Source organism: Nothoprocta perdicaria, unplaced genomic scaffold (assembly GCF_003342845.1).
Source record: "Nothoprocta perdicaria isolate Ctin4 unplaced genomic scaffold, notPer1 scaffold_20, whole genome shotgun sequence".
In the NCBI taxonomy this organism is placed as follows: Eukaryota; Metazoa; Chordata; class Aves; order Tinamiformes; family Tinamidae; genus Nothoprocta; species Nothoprocta perdicaria.
In genome coordinates, this window is record NW_020455205.1 from 108,514 (window position 1) to 133,116 (window position 24,603).

Consider the following 24,603-nt stretch of genomic DNA (forward strand, 5'->3'; position numbering starts at 1 on the left):
AATAAAAGATTATGTAACTGCTTACGTTTGCTGTTTTGCTTCAAAGAGTACTAGTTTAATGCAGACTTGCACTTAAATCACTATGCTGTGATTGACCTATGCAGTTGCTAATCCAAAAGTAAACACAGTCTCTGTAAGGTTTGCACTAATCTTCAGAGAGTATTAAAATTTGCTTATTAAAAAGTCAAATTTCGACTACTGAAACATATATCAACAGCAGGCTACACCATATAGGCCAATCATAGCAAATTTAATAGTAAGTTTTAAAATAAAACTACTATAAAAATGCSTAGTGTTTCAACCTTCCTCTCTCTCGTTGCAATATATTTACTGCTGCATCTCCAAACACTGTCTTGCCCAGGACTGGCCTACTATTTTTCTGTACGTGCTAGCACCATTGTGTCTCATATCTAAATGGTTCAGCTTAGGCTTCCGTCAGAGTTTCTACTAAAGACCATCAATCTTTTAAACTGAAGAACAGATGTAGAGCATTAATATAAGACAGGGGACACTGCAGCAAATAGTGTCACTCCAAAAAATTTAGAGCTTTCTACTATGCCTCAGTCTGCTGCTGACTGCTCTTTGTACAAAGTTACTTGATAATTTTTTTCTTTTGCCTCAATAAGTAGTTACAGATTCTGAAACATCCTGAAAAAACTCACTGATAAGCTGTGTGCTATTTTGAGTGAATATTTTAATAGCAGTATTAAGAATATGTTTAACTTCATGTGGGTGATGTTCATCTCATAAAACATTAATTGCTGCTATATTCAGTTTTTCTGAAGCTGCAATTTCAAGCTAGTGAAGGCAGGGGTAGGAGCATAAAAGAGACAAAAGCATTGCTATTATTATCCATTGGTTTACATTTATTGAGAAAAACCATACAAAAAACATTATACAGTTAACGTGTACCCATATTACATACAAGATCAATGCAAGCTCAAAACCACATTTTTGTAAAGCATTCAATTTACCTCAAGTCCAAGCTGCATCTCCCTAAGACACTGTTCCCATCACAGTTGCCTTTTAAAGCCAATCTTCTTTTTACACACGGGTAGTTTCTGCAGAGAACACTTTTCTCAGGACGAAAATGCATTTCACATGCACGCAAGAGAAATATTTGTGCAGACATAAGAGTTTCATAAGCTGTTACTAGGGAAGAGGGAATCCTGTCAACTGCATCCTTCCTGAAAGGCCCAGACTCCCCTTCCTCCCACTATGCCCAGAAAAAAAAAGGCAAAATAAAAAGCTTTCAGCATGCATGCAATGAAAAACTTAAAAGCTACTTTGAAGGGAATAAACAGTTTCTATCATCCAGTAACACAACACTAGTAAAAGGATGAGATATTTGAAGAAAGACTGTGCAGTGAATAATGATCCTGTCTGCCTGAACAACTTAAAGACATGGCATATGATCATGCTAGATAAAAGATTAGCCACCTGGTATTTGATTTCACGCCCTGTCTTAAAGTATAAGATGCAGAAACTGGTATGAAAAATGCTTTTCCTACTTTGACCATTATGCTTCCTTTTTAAAGTTTTGGTACTGTTGGCATTCTACTATTTGTGGGGGTCTAGAGAAGAAAAGGCAGGAAAAGTTAAAAGACCCCTTTGGGCAAGATCATTACACTTCCAAGAAAGTCCAGTTTATCTTACTGAATCAGAAGAACCCCAGTCACATTCTCTGTCCTCCCAAGAACTGAGAGTTTAGGCACAGAATGGAAAAAATAAGGACTCTGCTCGGCACAACCGGGCCTGCCTGGAGCCCCGCAGGGAGCAAGCTGGGAGTGAGGCTACCTCGAACGCGACGCTCTAGGGCCAGTTCATCTCCCCTTCTACACACTCACGGGATTCTAGTAAACTGCCTTTTTCTTCTCTACTTCCTCCCACCGGCTAAACTTACAATTAAAAGGCTGTTAAGATATTTTAGGAACAACAGTTGTAGAAAAAGCAGCATGGAAAAAAAAAGAAAAAGTGAACACATGACTCACCCCAACACTAATTCACGGTATCAAAATCCAAATGGTACACGCCTAACTTGTCAAAAAATGAATCTGAATGACATATTAAGCTACAAATCATCAAGTATGAAGTGGCTTGAGAAACTGAAGTACTTCAAAAAGTCAATATAGCTAGCTTGACTGTTTAGAAGCATATAACTTAGAATAGATGGTTTATATTATTAAATCACAGTTAAAGAAACTTAACAGATTATGGAACATTTATGGTCAAACAAATAGTACTTTAAAGAATGAAAAGTGATCAAAACAAAAATTATACCCTACACCAGTACGTATGGGATACATTTCAAATCTGTCACGTTTTTGCCAATTTTACCTTCCACATGGAGCCCTTCTATGGTCCATGCTCATCGGCTCACCAATGGCAAACACTCAAGGGATTCCTCTTACTGGCAGTAACTATCTCAGGACCTGATTCTATGAGCTATGATTTGGTGCTTGCAGCATCTTCAGCACTGTGTGTGAAAATGAAGGCAGGATTTTTGAATATTTTTCTTTCATGGACATAAAAAGCAGGACTTTTTTGAAAGAGGAGCAGCATATTTTAGAAACAGAATAAGCAACAGAAAGACTGAATAGATGCTGCTTTACTTTAAACTAAAAAGAACTGTACCAGACCATCTATAAGACATACAAACACTTTTAAACTGGCAAAATATACAGCAATTCAGTTAAAAATATCAAGAAACAGGAAACGCTAACTGCTATATAGATATTAAAATATTATCTGCTGTACTGTTAACATTTAATTGGTGCACATGCTTTTTCAAATAAGTCATACTCATCTGCAAAGTTCTAGAATCTATTTTCCTACAGTGTCAAGTATGAATAAGCAAACAAAATTATCTAAAGATTCCACTAACACACTATAACTGTAAGACAAGTCATCAAGTTCAGTGATAACAAGTTATGTTCTTTATAACTATGCCTTACTCGTTTAGAGGGAATAGCACCCTACAATATAGAAAAACATTTCTGAAGGCTGTTGACGTTTCTAACCAAAGTAATTCCTACATATTTTTAACTTTTTGATTCTTTAATTGCAACAAGTAGCTATTTGTCAAAAAGTAACAAAAATTACTTATTTTGATTAAGTTTAATTACTGCAATCTAATCAACTTTCCTAAAAAAAGATACATATTTACCTAGAAATATAAACACTTGCTTGAAAACTTAACGACTTCCAACTGAAATGGAACCGTGAGTAACAATGCATTTGGGGAAAGCAGCTGATTGCTTTTCAATACACAACCACAAAGATCTCACAGGGACAACATTAATGTACTGAAATATATTAATTTATATACTTCCTTAGGTTGTGCTTACCTGTTGCTTTTTTGCAGCAGAACCTAAGGTGGAAGGTCTGGGAAGGCACTGTGAAGTATAAATAATTGCACTGTTTGCAATTAATAAGATTTTATACTTTAAATGAATCAAAATCAACAGCCTCCATTTTGTGAATGATAAAGAATCCAATGAATTTAAATTCTGCTCAGTTTAGTACATAATATATGCACCATTCTACAAGATTATCTACAGAATACCATGCAAAAATATCTGAACTATTAAACTTCATACCCTATACTAAAGATAGCAAATACCATCCTAGCCTTGTTTAAAACTACCAGAACAATTCCTAATTTTCAAGGGATAAAAATAATTCTTTCTTTCTACATCTACAGCACAATGCATACATTGCTAAATACCTGCATAAAACTACTTTCAATTTCAACCTTAACTTTTTGTTCTCTGTGTAGCCACACTAAAAAAAAAGTTCATTCTCAAAGCAACAAAATGATATTCCAAAAGATAAAGCAAGTAACAGTTACAAAGTTATTTTGCAAAAACAGGCCTACAGCACTACGTATCTGCAAACTAACTGAAGACAAACAGCTCCTGTCTGACAAGTGGTTCCAAGAGACTTCAATGTAACCATAACATACTTAAACAAACTGAATATTATAGCTCTGTCTCAGGTGCACTAATGAACAAGAGACTATTACTCAGACAAACAGAAACATGATTTTCTTTAGCTATTGCTAAACGTTTCAAGAATACTTACCCACAAAGCTCGCATTGTGTGTGTAAATATATATATATGTATAAATGGYACACCTATGTTTCTGAATTAAGAAGCAATTACGATTTCCTAAGATAATCAGCACTGTATTCCAACATAATATTCACACAAGTATGGCATTTTCATTATGTGGAACATTGACAAAAAGATACTGTTGCAGTTCATCAATTTGTCATTCTGATGTACTTACAGTGCAATGCTCCTTGAAGGAACAATCAAGGATGATACACAGCACAGTCCTCCTCACCCCTATAGAGCTAGTTCTATACTGGCTGGATCAAACCTGCACTTCAACAGACAATGGCAAGACAGACTGTATTGCATGTAGTCTAATATATGCAAAGAGCCAATAAATATGCAAAGAGCAAACATAGGATTTCAAGAGAATCAGATTTTTGAGCATGAGCATTAGCGTAATAAGAAGGTTCAGGTATATTTAAAAAAGTCATTTGATTCAAAGACTGGTCTTGAGTATTTACGAAACCAAAGTTATCTGCTCTGCAAGAAGTTCTCAACCGCTCCCCAACACTCAAACAAAACAGCGTTTCAAGAACAGATGCAATTTTTTTTTTTAACTGCTATGCATACCACATTGACCCTTCTGCACTGACCTGTGAAGTCAACTACTTTAAACTGAAGGCTTAAGCACAAACACTTAAAATAAGATTTATAACTAGTCTGAAAAAATCCTTCAAAATAGTTATGCAGGAACAGTTTTGAAGTCAAATATTCAATTAAGAGCAAAAATAAACTGTTATAGCAGCTGTACAAGTCTCAAATAGTGGTTATGTATAAAAGGAAATTTCACTGTTAATGCAATGGAAGTATGCCAAAAGATCACCTTCTTAAACACATGCAGCTTTTAATCAAATAGAAAGAAAATTAAGGTATCAAGATTACTGGTGCTAGGCAGCAAAAATACAATGAATGAAAGAGAACCTCCAGCTACAGCTATTCTGCAAGAGGGGAAAAACAGACTAACAACATGTTTTTAAACCCAACAAGATTTCATGGAGGGGGAGGGAAAAACAAAACCAAAGAACCTCATTTGTGTACAGGTATCTTCATTCAGCATTGCAAATCAATCCTATACGTCTTTACGTACCCACATATCCAACTTACCGACACAGGAGGTTTCATATTATTTATTGTAAAGCACAAAACAGGCATTTTAAAAGTGATAAAGTATACATTGAAAAAGTACATTTATATCACAAAGCATTGACCACATAATAATTGCAAATACATTTGCTGGAATGTGTACATCTACACTAATACTAAAAACAAACCATTTTTCATTTCTACACAGAAATATTACCTCCTATCAGTAGTGATAGATATTTTGTACATTTTCAAAAACACTATTTTTTTTAACCAAACAAAATTAAGATCTTCATCAAGGCGTTCTGCATCCATACATTTAACAAAGGTTTTTTCCCCCACACAATGAAGCAAATACTGTATTGTCCACTTCTTATTATTGGCCCTGTGCAGAAGAGATACATAAGAGATACACAAAAAGTTAAAGAAAATCCTTTAAACCGAGCTAACTCAGGAGTGAAGCCTTTAAGAAAGAAAAATTGGTTAATGTAAATGGTGGTGGCTTCTTGCATGGTTTTCAAAACCCTGGGAGGAGAAAGTTTTTCTTTTTTAAACAAACAAAAAAAAAAAATCAAAATCACCAAACGTATGGACAGAACTCAAGTTACCAAGTAAAGCAAAGTCATTTATTATTCTGATCGCTAGTTTACCAAGGAGGGCTGGGGGAGGGGGGGAAAGAAAAAAAAAATAGGGATGCATACTCCAAAGGTAACAAAGCAGGAGACATGCAAAAAATATCTGCAGTCACTGAAACAGAAGGCAGCCAAGAAGCACTTAATGGCTTAAGTGTGTACCTGTGGCGCGGGGGGGTGCTGCGGCATTCCCTGCGGGCTCGTCTGCGCGTAGTAGGCTGCCTGCTGCCGGTAGTACTCGGCCCACGCGGCGCTGTAGTCGGGCTGGCCCCCCGGCGGCGCCCCGGTGGGCGCGGGAACCGCTTGACCTGCGGGGAAGGGGAGTTCAACCATACCGCTTTCTTGCTGCGGCCACCACGGGAAAACTTGCATAGCCCCACAGCCRGCAGAACGTTACCTTGCTCTTCGCAACACCCCTCCTAAGATTTTGAATCGTCTTTTTTTTTTTTTTTGGTCTAAGCACTCACCCTATTTTAATTGCCATGGGATTGCCAGGGATTGCCACGTAAGGAGAACCTGAAGGTGTACAGGAAGGGCAGGTGTTTCCACCTTCTTGAATCATGTCCCATAACAAAGGTCATTGAGCAGGCTGCACTAACCGACTTGGAACAAACAGTTAGATTAAAATACAGATCACCAAGGGAGATCACTTTTGCCCACCTGCCTACACTGACTTGAACTTTGTTGTACAGCTCTCATTAAAATAATTACCACATGCTAGTTTATCAACTTACAATTATGACATTTGACAATGCAAATCCTGGATTAATGCAGATTAGGTTTATCTTTGTTACCTATTTTTATTTTACCATAGAAGACAGACCTGCAACAACTTCTTCCAAACCTTGCTCGAGTTCCAAGGCCTCTAGGACTAACACTACACATACATGCAACTCTAGACTTAAAATCAACAATCTTTTCAATACAATCAAGTTGCAACATAAAAACTTGATAAAGATGCAGGTCTCTAACATATCCAAAAAAAAGAACGTAGTTAACTCAGCTGTGCTATTTGCCCATGGAAGGCTCCACTCAGACACCTTTGCTTCTTTTAATTCAGAAACCTCCTAGRCAATAAAGTGTTGCCAACACCTCCCTGGTAAATTCTTATGTCAACGGTGCTTTGCCAGCTAACACTGCAAAGGGTCCCCAGGACTATTAACAGTCCCATATCTGCACTCAAGACTTGCATACACRGAGACAGAAGGGTTTAAAACCAAGCAACAGTTGCTTAAAGATAAGCAGCTATTTAAACTTCCAAAACATAAAACTGTGATATTGAGATGCTGCCGTTAAAGCTTGGCTTCTGCATCTGAGCAGAACTGGGGTATCAGTCTTCAGTCCCAAGTGAAGCCACCTCATCTCAGAAAGCTGAGTAGTTGTCAACACTTACTCAGAACCAAGCCCACTGAGGAATCTCACAGGAATATCAATATCTGGACATTCTACTAAGCTGTTGAAGATATCAGGTGGAAAAATCATACTGCAATGACCTTCTACACAGAAGATTTAGCTATTCACATTCTTACATGCATTTTCCCAATCCTCTCTAAGATACTGCATAAGCAAAGGGTCTGAACATTCGGCCAAGTATTATCCTGAACACATCCAGCACATAATCTTCCATTTTCCAACCACAGATGCAATTTATAGTTAGGTTTGCCATTCATTTACTCTGTACATACCATTTGATTAAAATCAAATAAAAACTTTCTCCATTGCTCTGTGGGTTACACAGTAAAGTATCTGTCATCATAGAAAAAAATAGTTCAGATTTCCTCAAATCTTAAGAGCTGAAGCCACACATTGCCCAATTCATGAACATGGCAGCATTTACACTTCCAGTCAATAATTTTAATCAAAATAGTCTTTAATGGCATCATAAACTATCCTAGGATAATTTATAATTTATCTCAGGATTTACAAATGTGTATAGCTAGTATAAGTTACGGTAAAATCAGGACATTTTCTGTCCATTACAACACGACATTTAAGAGCTAAATTCAAGGTAGAGCTGAAATCTGAGTAATAGCTCAAACGTAGAAAATTGGGTGGCCACTGAATTCCTTTCTCAAAGGTATCAGGAAAAACTTAAAATATTTAATTGCGCTGTGCCCCTACCAAGCACTACTAGCAATTCTGATCCTGCGTGTGCAGCTCAGCAGCTTGCACAAAACCACCTCTCACTGCTCAGAGCTGCACTGAGAGAGCGTGTGCTCCTCTGCAGCAGGGTTCACCRGCCAGGCCTTATGGAACAGGAGTGATAAATTACATATATGGGTATATGAGAAACTCAGAAYGCTTCCCAAGAAAGAAAATGCCTCATGATTCTACAAGCTGCTGCATTTCTCGCTCATGGGTGGTGAATTCAGCAAGTAGAAAGCTTTTCCTTTCTCGTTGCCTTTTACAGCTGAGGAATCATTAAGGAACTCTTTCACTATTTCATTATGGAAGCATTGAATTAACGCTTCCATCTCTTGTGCGTTTAGAAAGATTGATAAATATACCAACTCCGATAATGACACGTAGATCRTTTACTCAAATCTGCCTGTATTTAGTGGAAACTGTTAACCTTGGGAGCTCTGTAGGCTCCAATTTTGCAAATCTATTTCAATTCTTTTAAGGGGAAAGAAAAAGATATGTCTTCAATTAATGATAACAGTATCTACATCATATCTTCAAAAGTTAAATTGAAAGCAGTGCTCCTATTACATGGGAACACTGAAGGGAGATTTAAAGYATTTTCTATGAATTTATGAAACATCACGAACAGAGTTTTGGTCAGCTCTGAGAGTCATGAACAGGAAGGTTAACTATGTGAAAGTTAATTACTTCAGTCTAAATTTTTAGACTTATTTTAACTTATTTGGGATTCAGGCAATACTCCTAGAATTAAAAAAAAAATAAAAACATTGAAAAGGAGGCACACTGCAAAGCAGCATTTTAACATTTTAGAATCAAGAGAAATGCATGCATTTTTACCTACRGTTGTAGGTTTTTCAATGGTTTTGACGACCTATTTAGTAGTGCTTTAGCATTCTGGGGTCATTTGCACCTAACACAAAATTCTAATTGGAAAATCATCTCAAGTGCCAATTGCAGTATCACAGCAACTTGCTCAACMTGGTTCTGACCTTGCCATATGGATTACCAGGGCTGGTTTTCTTCAGCAGCAAAAATAAAACTACTTGGGCTTTGGAAGTTGAGGGAGTTCAGCTCTTTGAAAGAGCATGGATTATTATACAAACAGGTGAGAAAAGTCTCCATTACTGTTGAAGAATGTCCTGCAATTCCTACCTTTCTMTTTTGCAATGAGAGGAACATTGCAGCATTACGAAAAAACATGTAAGCAGTGCAAATGACATGTGACAGACTGAAAAGCGACAATTTGCTTGGAGTTCCCATTTGTCACCTCTCCCACTTCTTAATGCCGCTGTTAAGGGACAYGAAAAAAGCACCATCTAGAGGTGATTTAAAACTAAATGATGATTTAAAATTAAATCTTTGCATTTCAAGGTTACTTCATCTGCTTGAAGTGCATCTTGAGATGAAAGATACTCTTTCTATTAATTTTTAACATTCTGAAGCAGCAGACAAGTTCTCATGCTTCACATATTCAAGTCATAAAGGCCCAAACATCACAAGATCTCCTTTCACAGAAAGGACCCAATTTAAATTAGAAGACCTAAGAGCAGAACTGCCTTTCTGTTTTCACTGATTTGCTCTCTGGGGTTTTATCTAGCTTACAATTTAARAGCAATTCCTTACATCCCTCATTGTCTGTCTCTTCCTGTCTCATGTCTTTTTGGGGGCTTCATCCTCAAAACTCCATCTCAGCAACTTTCACTAGCTGGTACATAGCCTGAGAAAACACGGGCTGACATAACCAGACTTTTCCTTCCAAGAGTGACAAATCAGAGATCCCGTCAATAAACTTAATTATTCTTAAAAAGAAAAAGCCCTAGTACTTAAGAGTTCAAGAACGCAAACTGATCCATCAGAGGCATTAAATAAAAAACATCATCAACAAGGAAAAGAATAATGAAAAAGGCCAAACTAAGAGTGTTTGGGAATTCCATTCAATTTTTCATATTTGTATGTCAGAAATAATTCTTGAAATATTTTTTCCTGTTTCATTTCATCACTTCTGCTATGCTAAAATAATGAATCAAGTCAGTGTGTCCGGTTTGTAATTAACTCCACTGAATGCTCAAAAGAGGAATAAAACTTGCTATTCTGCTACTCTGCTTCTTATAGCAAGACAAATAGAAGGAGCAGGTGTAAGAAGGCAGAAAGAAAAACAAACCAGAGGCTGCTTTATACCTGGTTAGACGAATACCAGAAAAAGCTCAAGTATACAAAAATCCACTGGCCTTCAGTGTACAAAATGCAAACCACTCACATTTATGGGAGAATAATATGGTCAGAATACTGACCTGCAAGGCATTCTGATTTAAATTAAAACAGCACCTTTGGCAAAAGCATGGACACCATGTATTCCTTCCTCAGCAAGTTATAGAACAGTTAACATGCATACCAATATATTTCACTTGAAAAGTTAGTTTAATATATATACAAGCTCAAAAATAGTAGCAATATAAAAATTGAGTTGAATGCACTTTTAAACATTACAAAGAACATACAAATGAAATGTACTCTTGACACTTGAATATGATCATACAAAGTCAAAGTAACTGTTTTAAGAGCATTAGGTAACACAACTACCAAACAATGAAACAAGCTTCATAAAAAAGCAGACCAAAACYGAACTTCAAAACTTAAAAATATATTTTATATAAAGGCAATTAAATGGAAAGCTCTAAAAGGTACTGGCTGCCAGAGAACAAGATAWGGTGCTTCACACACATCAACTCAATTTTAGCTACAAGGTATTTCTCTAAAATCTCATCTCTATTCCTATGAAGTTTGGTTTTCAAACTTCAGCACTTTTAGTACTACAATTCAGAAGATGGATGGATGCAGTACTCCATTTTGTAAGAATCTGAAATGAGATATGCAAGTCTCCTCTAACAACTTCACAAGAACAGATAAATATGCACACATACCCATTTTCTTGTAGTACTCTTCCCATGCCTTGGTATAGTCAACCTGCCCCGCTGGTGCTGGATTCGGCTGATCTCCTGAATTTCATTTAATTAAAAAAAATGTTAAAGACTTCTAACCTTTGGTTTTGTAGCTAGAACAACATACAAACAGCCATCTGAATGTTTTGGTATTAAGCCCAAACAACAACATTTCAATATGACACTGAAAAAAAAAAAAAAAAAAACCCCAAAAAACCCTAAAACCCCCAACAAAACTATCTAGTACTATAAGCTACTACAAGCTACTACAAACACAAGAAACAACAAAATACTAAAACCAAGAATGCAAATGTCACCACACTAAAAGAAATMATAAAAATTTATTGTGCTTTCAGAATTTAGGAAGTGCGTACCACTTACAATAGAAAAGAGCAACCTTAAGGTTAAAGTTTAGGCCTCACCCAGACACAAAAATTAACGTAGTACAACTCAAGTAATCATTTAAAGTAATGCAACTATTTAAACAAGTAACATTTCATGACAGTATGGCTCATTCTACTTTTACCTAKACTCAGAGTAAGTAGATGTTATTAATTCAGATAATGCAATCTCAGAGAAACATCTCTTTGGAATTGCACTAAAATTAGTGTTGAAAACYATAAGCAAGGGTTTTCCAAAATAAAGAATATTAGATATATATTTATAGCTACCAACACATAATACAATAATAAAGAGGGACCTTGCCCCTGCAACAGTAARAACTCTGTTTTACCTTGTCCATTAGTTTGGGTTGTGGCTGGTCCACCAGGAGGGGCCGCGGGCGGTGGCTGTGCTTGTTGCTGATAATAGTGAGCATAATAAGCTGCCCACGCAGCTGAATTGGGATCTGTACCCGGCTTACCTGTTAAAAGAAACACGCATTCATAAAAGCASTTGGAACAGAAAAGTTGATTTTAATTAGCAGTCTAAGTGTTCTTATTTAAAAAAAAAAAGTATCTAAGCTAAGTAAGCAGTGCAACCTTTTTAGTATCTTCTTTTCCTAACTAGGAATTTTAAGAGAATACACTAAAATCTGTTTTTAGAGATAAAAATCTTTATAGAAGCTTTACAACAACAGCATCTGTTTTAAATAAAGCTGATGCACAGGAACAGATTTTCAAGCTTGTTTAAATGTTCATTTTACTAAATGGCAGTAAACATTTTGGTTTTCAAGTTTTACTTTTTGTAACCTCACACTAATATCACTGACAATCACATGCATCCCCAAGAACCTCTTTCTGAAATAGAGGAACAAGATATCTTACAAGATATTTGCCTTGCATGTCACAAACCTTAGGATAATGGTAAAAAAAAAAAAAAGTAGTATTTTAAGAACAGTATTCCTAGTTATGATTCATATGTAGCTTTTTAGTCCAACATATGATGATAGCAACACTAGTATGTGGGGAAAAAAAAGGATTATTTGGATCATCACAAACTGATGATCTGCATGGATAATGTGGATAAAAAACTCAACCAAACAAACCCTAACTGAAATATTGACAAACTGAGAAATAATCCACTGGAAAATGCATTTTGGGGGGGGGGGCGGGGGCGGGGAGAGTAAGGCACTAGCAGAGCCAATACACTTAAAAAAAAAAAAGGCCAGAACAGGTTATTACTAATTGAAACACTACCAGAAAATTTAGATGCAAGTACTTACAAAAGTACTTACAATGCATACAGTAATATCAATATATTCCTCCCCTGCCTAACTTCAGCATTATCAGTGTATGTGAGCAATTTTTAACGCTCTGGGTGGGCAGCAAACTGTCAAGGGATAACTACCAAGTCATTGATACTTCCACAAAAGTCAAGCAGTTACATACCTAGCTGAACATGTTTTGTTATTGAACACAACGTAAAGCAAGAGGAACCACATCTACTGACCTCCTCGGGATGAAAACACTAACTTCGCTCAACTCATATCAATTGCAGTAACTCTACACAGCCTCTTCTAACATTAAACTACTTTACCAACAAAAAACATTAAGTCCTGCAAGGTGACCTGCACATATCAAAGCTGCTGCTCTGTAAGTGCACACAGCAGAGATTCATTAAAAATCTCAAAAGAAATTGAGACTGCAGTTACTAGCTCCGCTTTCAAGTGACAAGATCCAAGCATGGTTCAGAAACAAAACACTTCTCAAAAGTGCACAGGCGTGCTTTTGTTTCACTGACATTTGAAAGGCATCTGTACCAAACTKACTCATTTGGTACTAGCCAAAAGACAAATCAATTTCAACCGCACAGGGAAAAATGAATTAGATTTAAAAGAGGAAGAYATATCAGAGAATCTGAAGTAAGAACAGATTATCACAATAAATATTTACCACTTTCAATATATCTTTATATGAAGTGCTGTGAAAGACAGAAAATTGCAAATGCTGGAAGTATATTCAAGCCACGGGGYAGCTAAACCCTTTCATACCTGGATCTGGTGGATTTGGTGGTTGCCAGTGTGGATAAGCATTTCCCCATCCTTGTGGAGCATATGGGGCTGGAGGACCACTATTAAACAAAAACATAAAAACAAAAATAAAAATCAATACATAGTGAAAACCCATCACACGATTATCCTAAAACAGACAAACACACAACAACAAAAGAAGTGATACTTACTGAGGTGCAGGACCAGGGGGCCCTGGATTGTAAGGAGCAGGGTTATATGGTCCCATAGGAGCACCAGGGCCTGGGGGACCAGGAGGCCCATGTGGTCCAGGAACAACTCCATGGGGTCCATGAGGAACTGGTGGACCCAAGGGATTAACTGGACCCTGCAATAACAACAGCACCTAGATGAAAAATAAGCCCTGAAATCCTGTGTCTCCTTGCACTTTAAAAATTCTAAATCCAAATTATTCAAAGAGCCAAGATTTTATTTAGATTCTTTAATGAAGACATTCCCTGGAAAAGTCATTCTTCCTGCAGGTCCATTTATTTGGCTTATGGCTAACTAGAGAATAGGCAAAGTTAAAGCAAATTTGGCTCTAGTAACTACCAAATAGCTGTATTTATCTTGTAGTTCCTTTGTAATGAATTAAAGCAGCGCTTCAGCACAGGCATCTCCTCATTTCTCAGGGAAATGCTGTGTAACCACATAATCCTGTATGAAAAATGCAAGTTCTCAAAAAAAATCTCATGAACGAGCTTCACATCTACATCTTACACGATAAAACAAACAAAAAATATAAATACCAGTAACCTATACAGGTAAACCAGAAGTTTTCAGTACCATAAGGAAGAAATTTCCTTTACAGATTTAAGTTACAATTCAAAAGGAGTTTAATTCTTTGAATTAAAGTACTTTACAAATAAAGGTGTTCCTCCCCAGCCTCAGTTTGTACTTGAAAGAGTGTATTTTAAAAATGGATATATTTAATATATCCATTCCTTTCTTACTTATCAAAGAATACATTTAGTTACAAGAAAAAAAACAGGAATTTGAAACAAACAAAACTGAAGTGATTTTGGAGTGTATACCTGGGCTGAAGATGGTATCTACCTGAATACGGTAAGACTGAGACATTTACCATAGTAGTATGAAGACATGCAGGAAAAATTCAGTGTTAACAAATGCTTTCATCAAATGGAAAAAGCAGCAGCTTCCTCACTCCTGTTCTAATTATAGCAAGAATAGAGTTATATACTCACTCCAATCTTTTCTTCTATAAGTTGTCGTGCGTAATCTATTTGCTGAGGTGTTCCACGGATAGTAAACATCTTCATGTTTGGATCTGCGTTAGGTGGAGGATTTCTCTGAAGTTCTATTCTAGCACCAGATTGCTGGCTTATACTTTTGATAGTTTCACCACCTACAATACAATATACAACTTTTATCACGTAGTAAAAGAATGTAACTCAGAGTGAAATCAGATAAAATGAACTACATGGAAACTGGAAGACACACAAGCAACTTATTTTTCAAATGAGCCTTATAAGAACATTCTAATAATAATGAAAAAACCTTTCCCTTCAGTGCTGCTAGAGTTTAAAATATTTTTACTGGTTTATTGTAAAGACAAATTTTGTTATTCAGAAAGACAAGCAGAGAATTCCTTCCAATACTTCCAGATTTTTTCCATCCATGGAAAAATGTGAAATTAGACATGAACAGCAAGCAATACCTGTAGCTCTCAAAAATACAACCTAAAAGACTAAACTCCCTGGAAATGTGCTACTAAGCACAGGTGACCAAAAAAATTGAAACTGATCAAACTGTAAGGTTCATTTTTTTGCGGTGCATTCCAACTCAAAAGATCAAGTCCCTAAAGCAGTTTCTCCTCTTACAGGTTTCTGAAGTTATATGTGTCATTAGTAGTCATACACTTTATAAAGAGAGGTCATTGGCTCTTTTAAAAATCAACCTTCCAGGCCAAGAATTGAATTATGACAGTCTATTTGCTGTGCCTGGAAAACACATTACAAAACAGAATATTAAAATAATTCAAACATTGCATTTAGGAGCACACCATAAATTATGTTAAAGATGAAATTCCTTGATAAACAATTATTTTGATAATACAAAAACAGTTACAGTATTCCACTGTAAGACATCTTCATGGGAATATGCAAAAAATATCTTAAAAGAGATAAAGACAGAATCAATAACACTGATCTAAGCAAATAATATCATGGAAGGTATGCAACTTGTTTGTAATACACAACACCACCTTAAGAAACTACCAAACACTACAAATGTAACTTAGTATTTATTACTTTCAAGCACATGAGTTACAGAAATTGAGTGGCTCTTGATTTTTAACTACCAAGGTGTAAGCTTTGAGGAGGAAAATATTTTCAAGCAACAAGATTATTAGGCATGTTAGGAGTGTTATCATTTAGCTGGATTATGATCCCTCCTTTATATGAAACTCTTCATAAAGGCTTCCCTTGTGCAAACAGCTATGCTAGAGAGATATTTCAAGCAGAGAAGTTTAAACTTTTCAAATATGAGCATATAGACATATATATAAGATATATTGCCTTTGCCAATGATTAATCCAGTTTTGCCAGTGGGAACAATAAAATTGAATTCCTGTAATCCACCAGGAGGTCCCATGTTCCAGTTGCCTTGGCCTCTACCCCTTCCTCGACCACCAGGCCCTGGTCCACCAGGGTTACCAGCCTGAAAGAAAAAAAGAGAGAGAGTTGGTCATTACACGCTTCCTTATGCGCTCTTTATATATACATTTATAATTTTAGTTATACGCTTTTAGCTATACACTTAAGTAGCATCACTCACCTGAACACTTCGAAGAAGATCTGTAATAATTTCTGCAGCATGTTGACATCTATCTGGAGGCCCTGTGATCTGGGCTATTCTATCTGGAGTTGTTCCATCATCTGAAATAAAAACAATCTTATTAAAGTATATGTAAAACAGTAAAATTTTACCTATCCACAGAAACTTATGGGCATATTACCAACCTGGCTTAAATTGGATCCTAACACCAGCATCATTCTGTATTTTTTTTATCATCTCTCCATTTCTTCCAATTACAATACCTACAGCAAACCGTGGTATTGGAACCTTAAAGAGAACAAATTGTTTCAAGATGTAAACAATGCCAATATTCCTAACAAATTCACAAAAATTAAGGATTACATAATAGAATGGTATTTTAGGCTTTTTTGAAGGGTAAACTTTTTAAGATCTGCAGTAAGAAAAGATCACAACTTTATAAATACTACTGAAAAATATCCAAAGAAAAGGGGTCCTACGAATGGCAAGTTTTCACAACAGTAACAATTCCAGTGGATATCATGTTTCTCATGGTCAACAAACAACTTCTGGAAGGCTTAAAAACAGACATTATAGTAGATCAACATTCCAGTCTCACCTCTGCTGAATGGTTGTGATCTCATGACTTTCCTAAGAGGTGGAACTAAAGATCTTGCTGCAGTGGCCAAGATCCATGCTCTATAAGGTCATCCATCATTACATACTTAACAAAACTAACTTCCTTATAAAAGGAAGCTCTCCAGCTAGCTCAAGTTGTTCAAAACTGCTGGTAACGTAAAATGAATGACACACACCACTTAAAGGCACATTTCAGCACTGATTAAGTAATACTTGCAACACAACCATTTTTGGAATCTGATTAACAACTTTCATTGGTATTGATCAGCTTTAACATGTTAACATCTCAAAACACAGTGAACAAGTTTTTCAACCATGCTTACGTCTATCCCTTCATTTCCTCCTATTCTTGACCCATACTCGTTGCGCACCTCTCTAAAGCCACCTTGATCGCGAATTAACTCCAGCACCATTTCCTTGGCTTGCTAAAAGAAGAAGGAAATTTCATTTAAGTATTGAAGTGCTTAAGTAAAAAAAGACAAGTCTGTGTTGTGGAAAAACTCCTTACTTGCACTTTATAAGGATCTCCAGTTATCCTAAGGGGCTTGTCTGCACCAGTATTCTGTGGACCATCTTGAATCATGACCATTTTGACACCTGCTCGCTCCTGTTTAACAAAGTGGAGGTCAACACCCACTCAAATCCAGATCTGGTATTATCATGTGTTTTAAAATAATAGCTATACCTGTAATTGCTTAATTGTCTCTCCACCTTTCCCAATAACTAATCCTGCTTTACTTGCTGGAATCATAATTTCTTGGACTGCATTCCCAGGTCCATCACCATGATGAAAGCCAGGTGCAGGTCGTCCCTTTTCAACTATCTGATCAAGTAATCTTTTTGCTGACCTGTCAAGAAATATATAGTCATGAATATAGTGATGATTCCTACAAATCCTGCTTGCCTATGCTTGTTCAGCTTGGGGAAAAACAAACAAACAAAACAAATAACCCCCCCAACTTTTTTCCATCATCTTCACAGCTTTACTCACTTAATAATTAATTGAGAAACACGAGGTGCAATATCACATCCTTCAGTGCACACAGTTTCCCTAAACAGCTTTAAAGAAAGAGTAATCTTGGATCAAAGATTATATGAACTTCTCTATCGAAGTCGTTTTGCCCCTTTACACCAGGTCTCTTTCCGATGTGTATTCTTCCAGTGTCAAAATAGTTATCAAATTCAACAGCTTGTTTTGCAATTGGGATATTACCTCTTCCTTGGTCACCTGGTTTTATTTTCATTATTATTAGGGAACAAAGAAGAAATAGAAACAATATGTTGAAAGATGGAAGCATCACAGCATCTTTATTYTCTCCAATGAAATCATATGAAAACCTCAAGTTCATCAATTATAATCTCTCCCACGTGTCATCACGAACCTCACTCATTTCCTTTACTTTCTGATATCCCCTACAACCTAAATGGACATGTTCAACAACGTGGCCTGCTGCTGAGTTATTTGTTCTACATAAGCGAGGACTAAGTTTCCTCCCATCATGATATTGTAATGTATCAAACAGCATCTCCGTCAACGCTGAAGCAGGTTGAAAAGAAGTACCTGAACAATAATTTACAGGATATATATTGCTCTGCCAGAAAGAGAGAAATCAGTTTCTACTTGAAATACTCAACAGGTTGCAGCTAAACCAAAACATACTATCTTGGTCAGATAAAATACCAAGGTCCGTGAAATATCAAGGTCCACAAAACAAAGAACTTTGTCACATGTAAACATCCACATACRAACATCAAGACAGCCCTCCAAAAATTCATATCCATTAAAAAACATAGGCAGATTAAATATTATTCTTTTCTCTCAGACTCAGTTAGTCTGTATCAGTAACTTTAAGAAGATTAAAATCTAAAAACTATTAACAGAAAGCAATTCCACGAGAATGTGGCAAGTAGTAGACCTACGCTGAGTGTGGTTCTTTATGGAACGTTTTTATAAACGAGGAGAAAAAAAAAAAGACTATAAAATAAACTTTGTTTTAACACCAAGTATGGAGACAGCTGCTGCTTGATTCACCATGCACTTGTAAGCATTACCAGAATAATGGCCATTGCCAAACATATATATTCATCTCCTATATAGATCAGTCACAATTTGAGTAAAATCACAAGCAGAAAACTCTCCCCTCCAATACGTGTTTAGAATAAGTTATTATCACACAGAACATTCCTATAAATAACTTCTTGAACAGGAGCTCACTTAGTTCTAAGTGGTGACTAGCACCTGTCCTCACAAAGGAAAATTCGTAGCTGCAGGCCACACCTAAAAAAAATGAAGTGGGAGCAGCTAACGAAGAATGCAAGCCTACTAYACTCTACATCATTTCCAGCAAAGCCCACATAAACAGGTAATCAAGCAGTCAATTCAAAGTAGAGAACCTCTCTGCCTGTACAATAAATATTTTCTTATCTGTCATCTTCTCCCCTCCACAGAATGTGAAAGCTCACTTTGCCAACTGGTATTACAAAAATATTCCTTTTCATACCGTTTGTTGAAAAGGACGCACTCAGGAACTCTTGACAGGGACTGGGCTTTGAGCAACTCCTACACTCACAATTCACTAATTTTCTATATTTATAAATTTCTACTCTATTTACATTCTTCTTCTCTTCCCCGCCTCCCCAAAAAAAGAAGTGTATTGCACAGTTAAGGATGAATACATGGAGTTTGTTTTACTTACTGAACAGACTCTGGTGTTCCAGTTAGCATACAAGATCTTTCAGGCAGGCCTCCACTATCTAAGAAGGTCGTAAAATAAAACTGATTTAACAGTAGTATTAAGACAGAAAGAGATTATGAAAACAGATATGATACACAAACTATTGGAAAGTAGGAGAAGAATCATTGTATCACAACACTTTGGACAGTAATAATTCAAATTAGCACAAAACATTCAAATATACCTTAAATGAAGATACAGATAACTAGAGACAACGATCAGCCTTCTGAACCTGCTACCAACAAGTATACCAGAAATAGTTACCAGGCGCGATCTGTATTTTACATCCAGACTCTTGCTGTATGCGCGAGATCTGTTCTCCACCTCTGCCAATTACTTAAAGAAAGAAAATAGAGAAGATATTTTTTGTATTAACAGCACCTGCTAGCATTTCTCACTATACTGCAGCACTAGGTTCATACTACTTACTAAATCCAACCATTCCATCTGGAACTTTGTACTCTTCTGTCATCACAGACCTGTATAGATTAAATGCAAAGGAAACAATAACCATTCAAAGACAAAACTAGCTTGGTATTTAGATACCTCTTCCAGTTAACACAGCTGCCCCCATCCCAGCACAAYTGTCTCTCACTAATTTTAGGAGTCTGATACAAACAAGGCTTTCACTGAAACTAGGCTATTTTCAAAGTAAGCAACAAGCTASAATACCGAATGAATACTATTAGTAATGGAAAACAGGATACAATCATTTAAGAGTTTAAATCATAGAAGAAATTGATAAACATTTTCTTTCATCCTTTTTTATTACTGTGAGGGGTAAGAAGGCCAGTGTAGTGTTAAAATGTTTCAACTGTGGCTCAAATGAAGCACACTGAAAGCATAAACACATTTCAGCTATGAAAATTAGGCCAAAGATTAGAAGACTATTTGAATTTGGCTGTTCATGAAAGCAATGAGTGGAGAAAAAAGTTGTACAGATGTAGCTGACAAAACAGTACGTGGTTCTTTAGTTCACCTCCCTCCCTTTAAAAAGAAAAAAAACCCTGTTACATTTCTTTCTTATTTTCAAAATAGTGTTGACCCCTTCACTTCAGATCTGCTCCCAGCTTTTGGTTATGGTATACTATAAGATTATAGTGTAGTGTACTATATGACATAATACTAYAGGAGCAACACACTTTTCTTATGCTAATCTTGATGTATGGTACAGGCTCCTAAAGAAAAAAAGAGCATGATATTAATATTTCTTTCAGATGTTTGACCTGTGGCTGCTGAAGCTAAATTGCAAAATACTACTATACGTCTATAAATATAAAATATATCTTTAAYGCAGCAACATTATTCTTCCATTAGAATCCTTTTTTTGTTGGTTTTTTTTTTTTTTTTAGTGATATGTAAGGTGTACCATAGATGCATACTCTTACCTCTGTTGTTGATGCATTGGTGGTAGTTGATTTCCGAAAGCTATAAGCAAATATTGTTAAGATTAAACTCAAGTAGAATTATTTACAATTAAAGTCTTTTCTATAATTAATAATAAACTTAATTGTATCAACTTTGGCCCAAGCTGCCCTTTTAAGAAGTGTTATCACATGGTATAAAAACACAGTTAAAAAGATTCTCAACTGTGGCTAACAGAATTCTAGCAGTTTTAGAAAGCAGACTCAAACTGCTTCAAGAAAGTAGGAGATAAGTGAGACTTTTTTTGGTTTCACTGATCCAATATCACCTACCAGGTTACTCTTTCAAATTCTTGTTCTGAAATTTTTATGCTTGTTTAGGCTTACTGGCAACAAAATAAAAAATACTTACAGTCATTCTGAGGAGCAACTTTCTTAGCATCTGGTTGATCTGCAAAATTAAGATTTTTTTAAATGTTTGCCAAGAAATTCAAGAAGTGTTTTCACCTTTTAGTGTGAATTGTAACTTTCCAGTGCATTTTAGTCCCCTTTTTTTTTTATTATTATTTTTTTCCTCAATTTCAGGAAGCTGATCATCTGAATAAAAGAAAGAATCTCACGAACACTCAGCACTTGGTTAGTATCATTGAAAAGATGTTAGGTCCTTCCATATATCTATTAAGCAGTTTAATAAAAGGCAGTTTTCAGAACACACTGTAGATTGCTCATAGGTACCCAGTCACTGAAACTTAACTACGACAAGGAATAAAGTTTATCTCTGTTGGCTGCTCAAGCTAATGATGCTTCTATAGTAAAAAGAAATAATAGCAAAAAAAAAAAAAAAAAAAAATCAAATCCATACAAAATTTAACAACGACTTAAACAAAAGTTCTGACAAGAACCAGAAATCTAGATCAAGTATCTAAAAATACAACAATATCACATAGCAATGCAATCTCACTCTGAACATCGATATGAAATCCCTATCCAAATATCAAGCATTTCATAGCATAAAACTTCAAAAAAAAAGCAGATTCAAAGCAACTACATCACTACCATCCAAATCCTTTKTGTACAAATAAAGGAATAAAAGGCACAGTTAACCTATATCTGAAAAGATAACACTTCAGATGCTCTCTTCCCACCCCAAAATAAAGATTATATGAATCACCATAATTTATGTGCAGCAAAAACTGAGACACATATTCCAAGATATATTTGTGTCAATCCAGAAAAGATCCACTAGTTTATTTCATGTTTACATACTAAACACAGGTAATAAATAAAAATTCCTGCCTTTAAAAGGAGAGGGCATTCCCTCCCAGTGTGTTGTACTGCTCGGACTTGTCCAAGAGCCATCTACACATAAAATAAAAAGAATACATTACATATATCATCTGAAGCATCATTAGCTCATTTTTTGTATATTAAAAACCTCACCGTTAATAGAAAAAACTTCATTACGGGACACAAGAACTCCTGATATAAAGCCTTAGTTACAATCTGCAGACTGAGTTTCAATCCTCTTAAAGGAAGTAAAAAAGCATTGCTCTTACGTGACACCTACGAGAACATTTAAACAAGCTCAGATTTCTCTCCACAATTTAGCCAAGATTTTGAGTCTCTATTAAATATACCAAACCCTGTTTAGTTCAAACTAGCTAACAGAAAAAGAAGAACACATTTCAGGAAAAAACTTTACTGCATTATAAAGCAAATCCAAAAAGCTGCATCAAGTTAGGAGAYTTAAGTACAATTTTGTTCACACACACTGTATGTTCAGACATTAGTGAGCAAAAACACCTACAAGATAGAAAATCCACTTTTCTGTCTTTTTTTAAAGTCCTATGCTTTTACAATGAAATGCATTAACACGTTTGAGTCTGTGAAGAAACAAAGCATATGAAGCCAACTAATTTTAAGAAGTGACCACTTCCTGCTCTAATCGTAACTTATAAGCTGTAATCAGCCCTATACAATAAAGGGCCGTAATGACATAATCTGCGCAAAAGGTATTGCCCAGTTACGAATTTATCCGCCCATGCCCCAGCACATCTTTTCCTCTTYACTGCATTAAAATTGAAAATTGTATTGAAAACATTTTAAATCACTTCAGATTTCAATTACACAGCAAAACGTTTTAAAAGAATTTTCCCCATTTAATGAAAATGAAAAAGCATGTTGTGATCTATAAAGGGAACAAAACGGTTTTATGTTGTGCTATAGAAACATAAAACAAAAACAATAATAAATAAAAAAATCCACCTGCAATCTTTCTGGCACTGTGGCCAAGCCATAAGGAAGAAAAAAAAATGCAACAGTAATGAAGGCATACCTCCGTCCTCAAGAGGTCTTTTCTGTCCTCCATAACCGTAGTCGTTTGAATTCATTGACGTGCCAGCATCTCCTCCAATTTTTGCTGCAATCTAAGCATAAGCAGACTTTGTGAGCACAAATTAATTCTGACAGTCCTTATTTACTCCAGGTCTGCGGGACCATACAAGTGCTTGAGACAACGCACATTAATATCACTCAAAAAAGGTAAATAAAAGACTGCTRCAAGAAGCAATCCGGTGAACAGCCATGGTACCATCTTCTCTCCCAACGTATTCAGAAAACTTCTGTACTCATCCTGTACTAAGGATTTCTACCTATGCTCACTTCCCCAAACCCACCAAGGCTGGGGGGAGGGTGGGGGAAAACAACCCTCTTCAAACTTTCTTTTCTTCTAGAATAGACTTCTCCTATTTTACCTATACTCTGAGAAAATCTACGCTTTATATATATATATATATATATATATATATACATACACTCACACACATACATATATAGCTTAAGAGAGAGCCTGGCTGCTAAAATTATTTTAAATCCAGAAAGTTCTGCCTATACTTTTAAAAAAAATATTGCTACTAAAAGAATCGGCACTTATCATAAAGACAATACAGACTGAGAAACAGCGTGCCCGTTGTCTGCAAAGCTATAAATAAAACTTTCGGATTACCAAAAAGAAAATAATAATAAAAAGGAGTAACAAAGCCAAACCGCCGCGGCCGCCTTGGCGCCGCAGGCCGCGGCGCCTCCCAGGCGGCCCGGGCAGGTGAGCGGGCCGCGGGGCGCCTCAGGGGACACAATCCGCGCTCGGCCGCAGGGCTCCGGGAAAGCGGCGCGCTGCGAGGCCGAGACTGCGCCGGGCCGCGGGCCGGCCCCGCGCTGCGCGGATCCCGCGGCCGATGGCGGAGCAGGGGCGGCGCGGAGCCCCTCAATGTGCACGGGGAGGGCACGAGGCTCCCCGCTCCGCACCGCGCTCCCTCCGCGGCGGCGCCCTGGCCTCTCCTCAGGCCTCCCCGGGGCCGCCCGCCCGCTCAGCCCGCGGCACGGCCATGGAGGCGGCGGAGCCGCGGCGCACACGCACCTGTCTCGCCCGCTGCAGCGCGTCTTTAAAGGCATCGTTCACTCCGCCGCCGCCGCCGCCGCCTCCGCCGGGCGCGCCCGAGGCAGGAGGGGGCACCGTGGAGTAGTCCGCCATGCTCGCGCCGCCGCCGCTTCCTGCCCCGCTCGCTGCCTGCCAAGAAAGAAAGAAAATGGCGGCGGGCGGGAGCCTTTCACATTCCTGCGCGGCATCGTGCTCGGGGGGGGGGGAGCGCCGCGCAGCCTCGCGAGACCTGCGGCGGGGAGCGGCGAGATTTCATAGGGGTGCTGGAGAAGGCCCAAGAAATCTCG

General features: G+C 37.1%; 1 protein-coding gene across 5 annotated transcripts; it reads right to left on the minus strand.

The window, feature by feature from the left end:
* Positions 1 to 1,577: 1,577 nt before the first annotated feature.
* On the minus strand, positions 1,578 to 24,519 carry FUBP1 (far upstream element binding protein 1). 5 transcript variants are annotated; one of them, XR_003249153.1, is made up of 22 exons: positions 24,296 to 24,445; positions 23,216 to 23,306; positions 22,177 to 22,239; positions 21,293 to 21,331; positions 20,905 to 20,944; positions 19,946 to 19,995; positions 19,781 to 19,852; positions 19,478 to 19,535; positions 17,467 to 17,629; positions 17,290 to 17,388; positions 17,105 to 17,206; positions 16,349 to 16,451; positions 16,164 to 16,264; positions 15,905 to 16,046; positions 14,573 to 14,733; positions 13,541 to 13,695; positions 13,350 to 13,429; positions 11,652 to 11,780; positions 10,901 to 10,975; positions 5,997 to 6,142; positions 3,348 to 5,587; positions 1,578 to 2,476 (listed from the first exon to the last, which is right to left on the minus strand). XR_003249153.1 is itself a non-coding variant. In XM_026037855.1 (21 exons), exons 1-21 carry the CDS (start codon positions 24,407 to 24,409, stop codon positions 5,579 to 5,581), a joined length of 1,992 nt encoding a protein of 663 aa, XP_025893640.1. In that variant the 5' UTR covers positions 24,410 to 24,448; the 3' UTR covers positions 1,582 to 5,578. The 5 variants fall into 5 exon arrangements, 4 of the variants coding, with proteins under 4 accessions (XP_025893640.1, XP_025893641.1, XP_025893643.1 ...); XM_026037855.1 differs by having other exon boundaries at positions 1,582 to 5,587; positions 24,296 to 24,448; XM_026037856.1 differs by having other exon boundaries at positions 1,582 to 5,587; positions 17,153 to 17,206.
* Between the last annotated feature and the right edge of the window lie 84 nt (positions 24,520 to 24,603).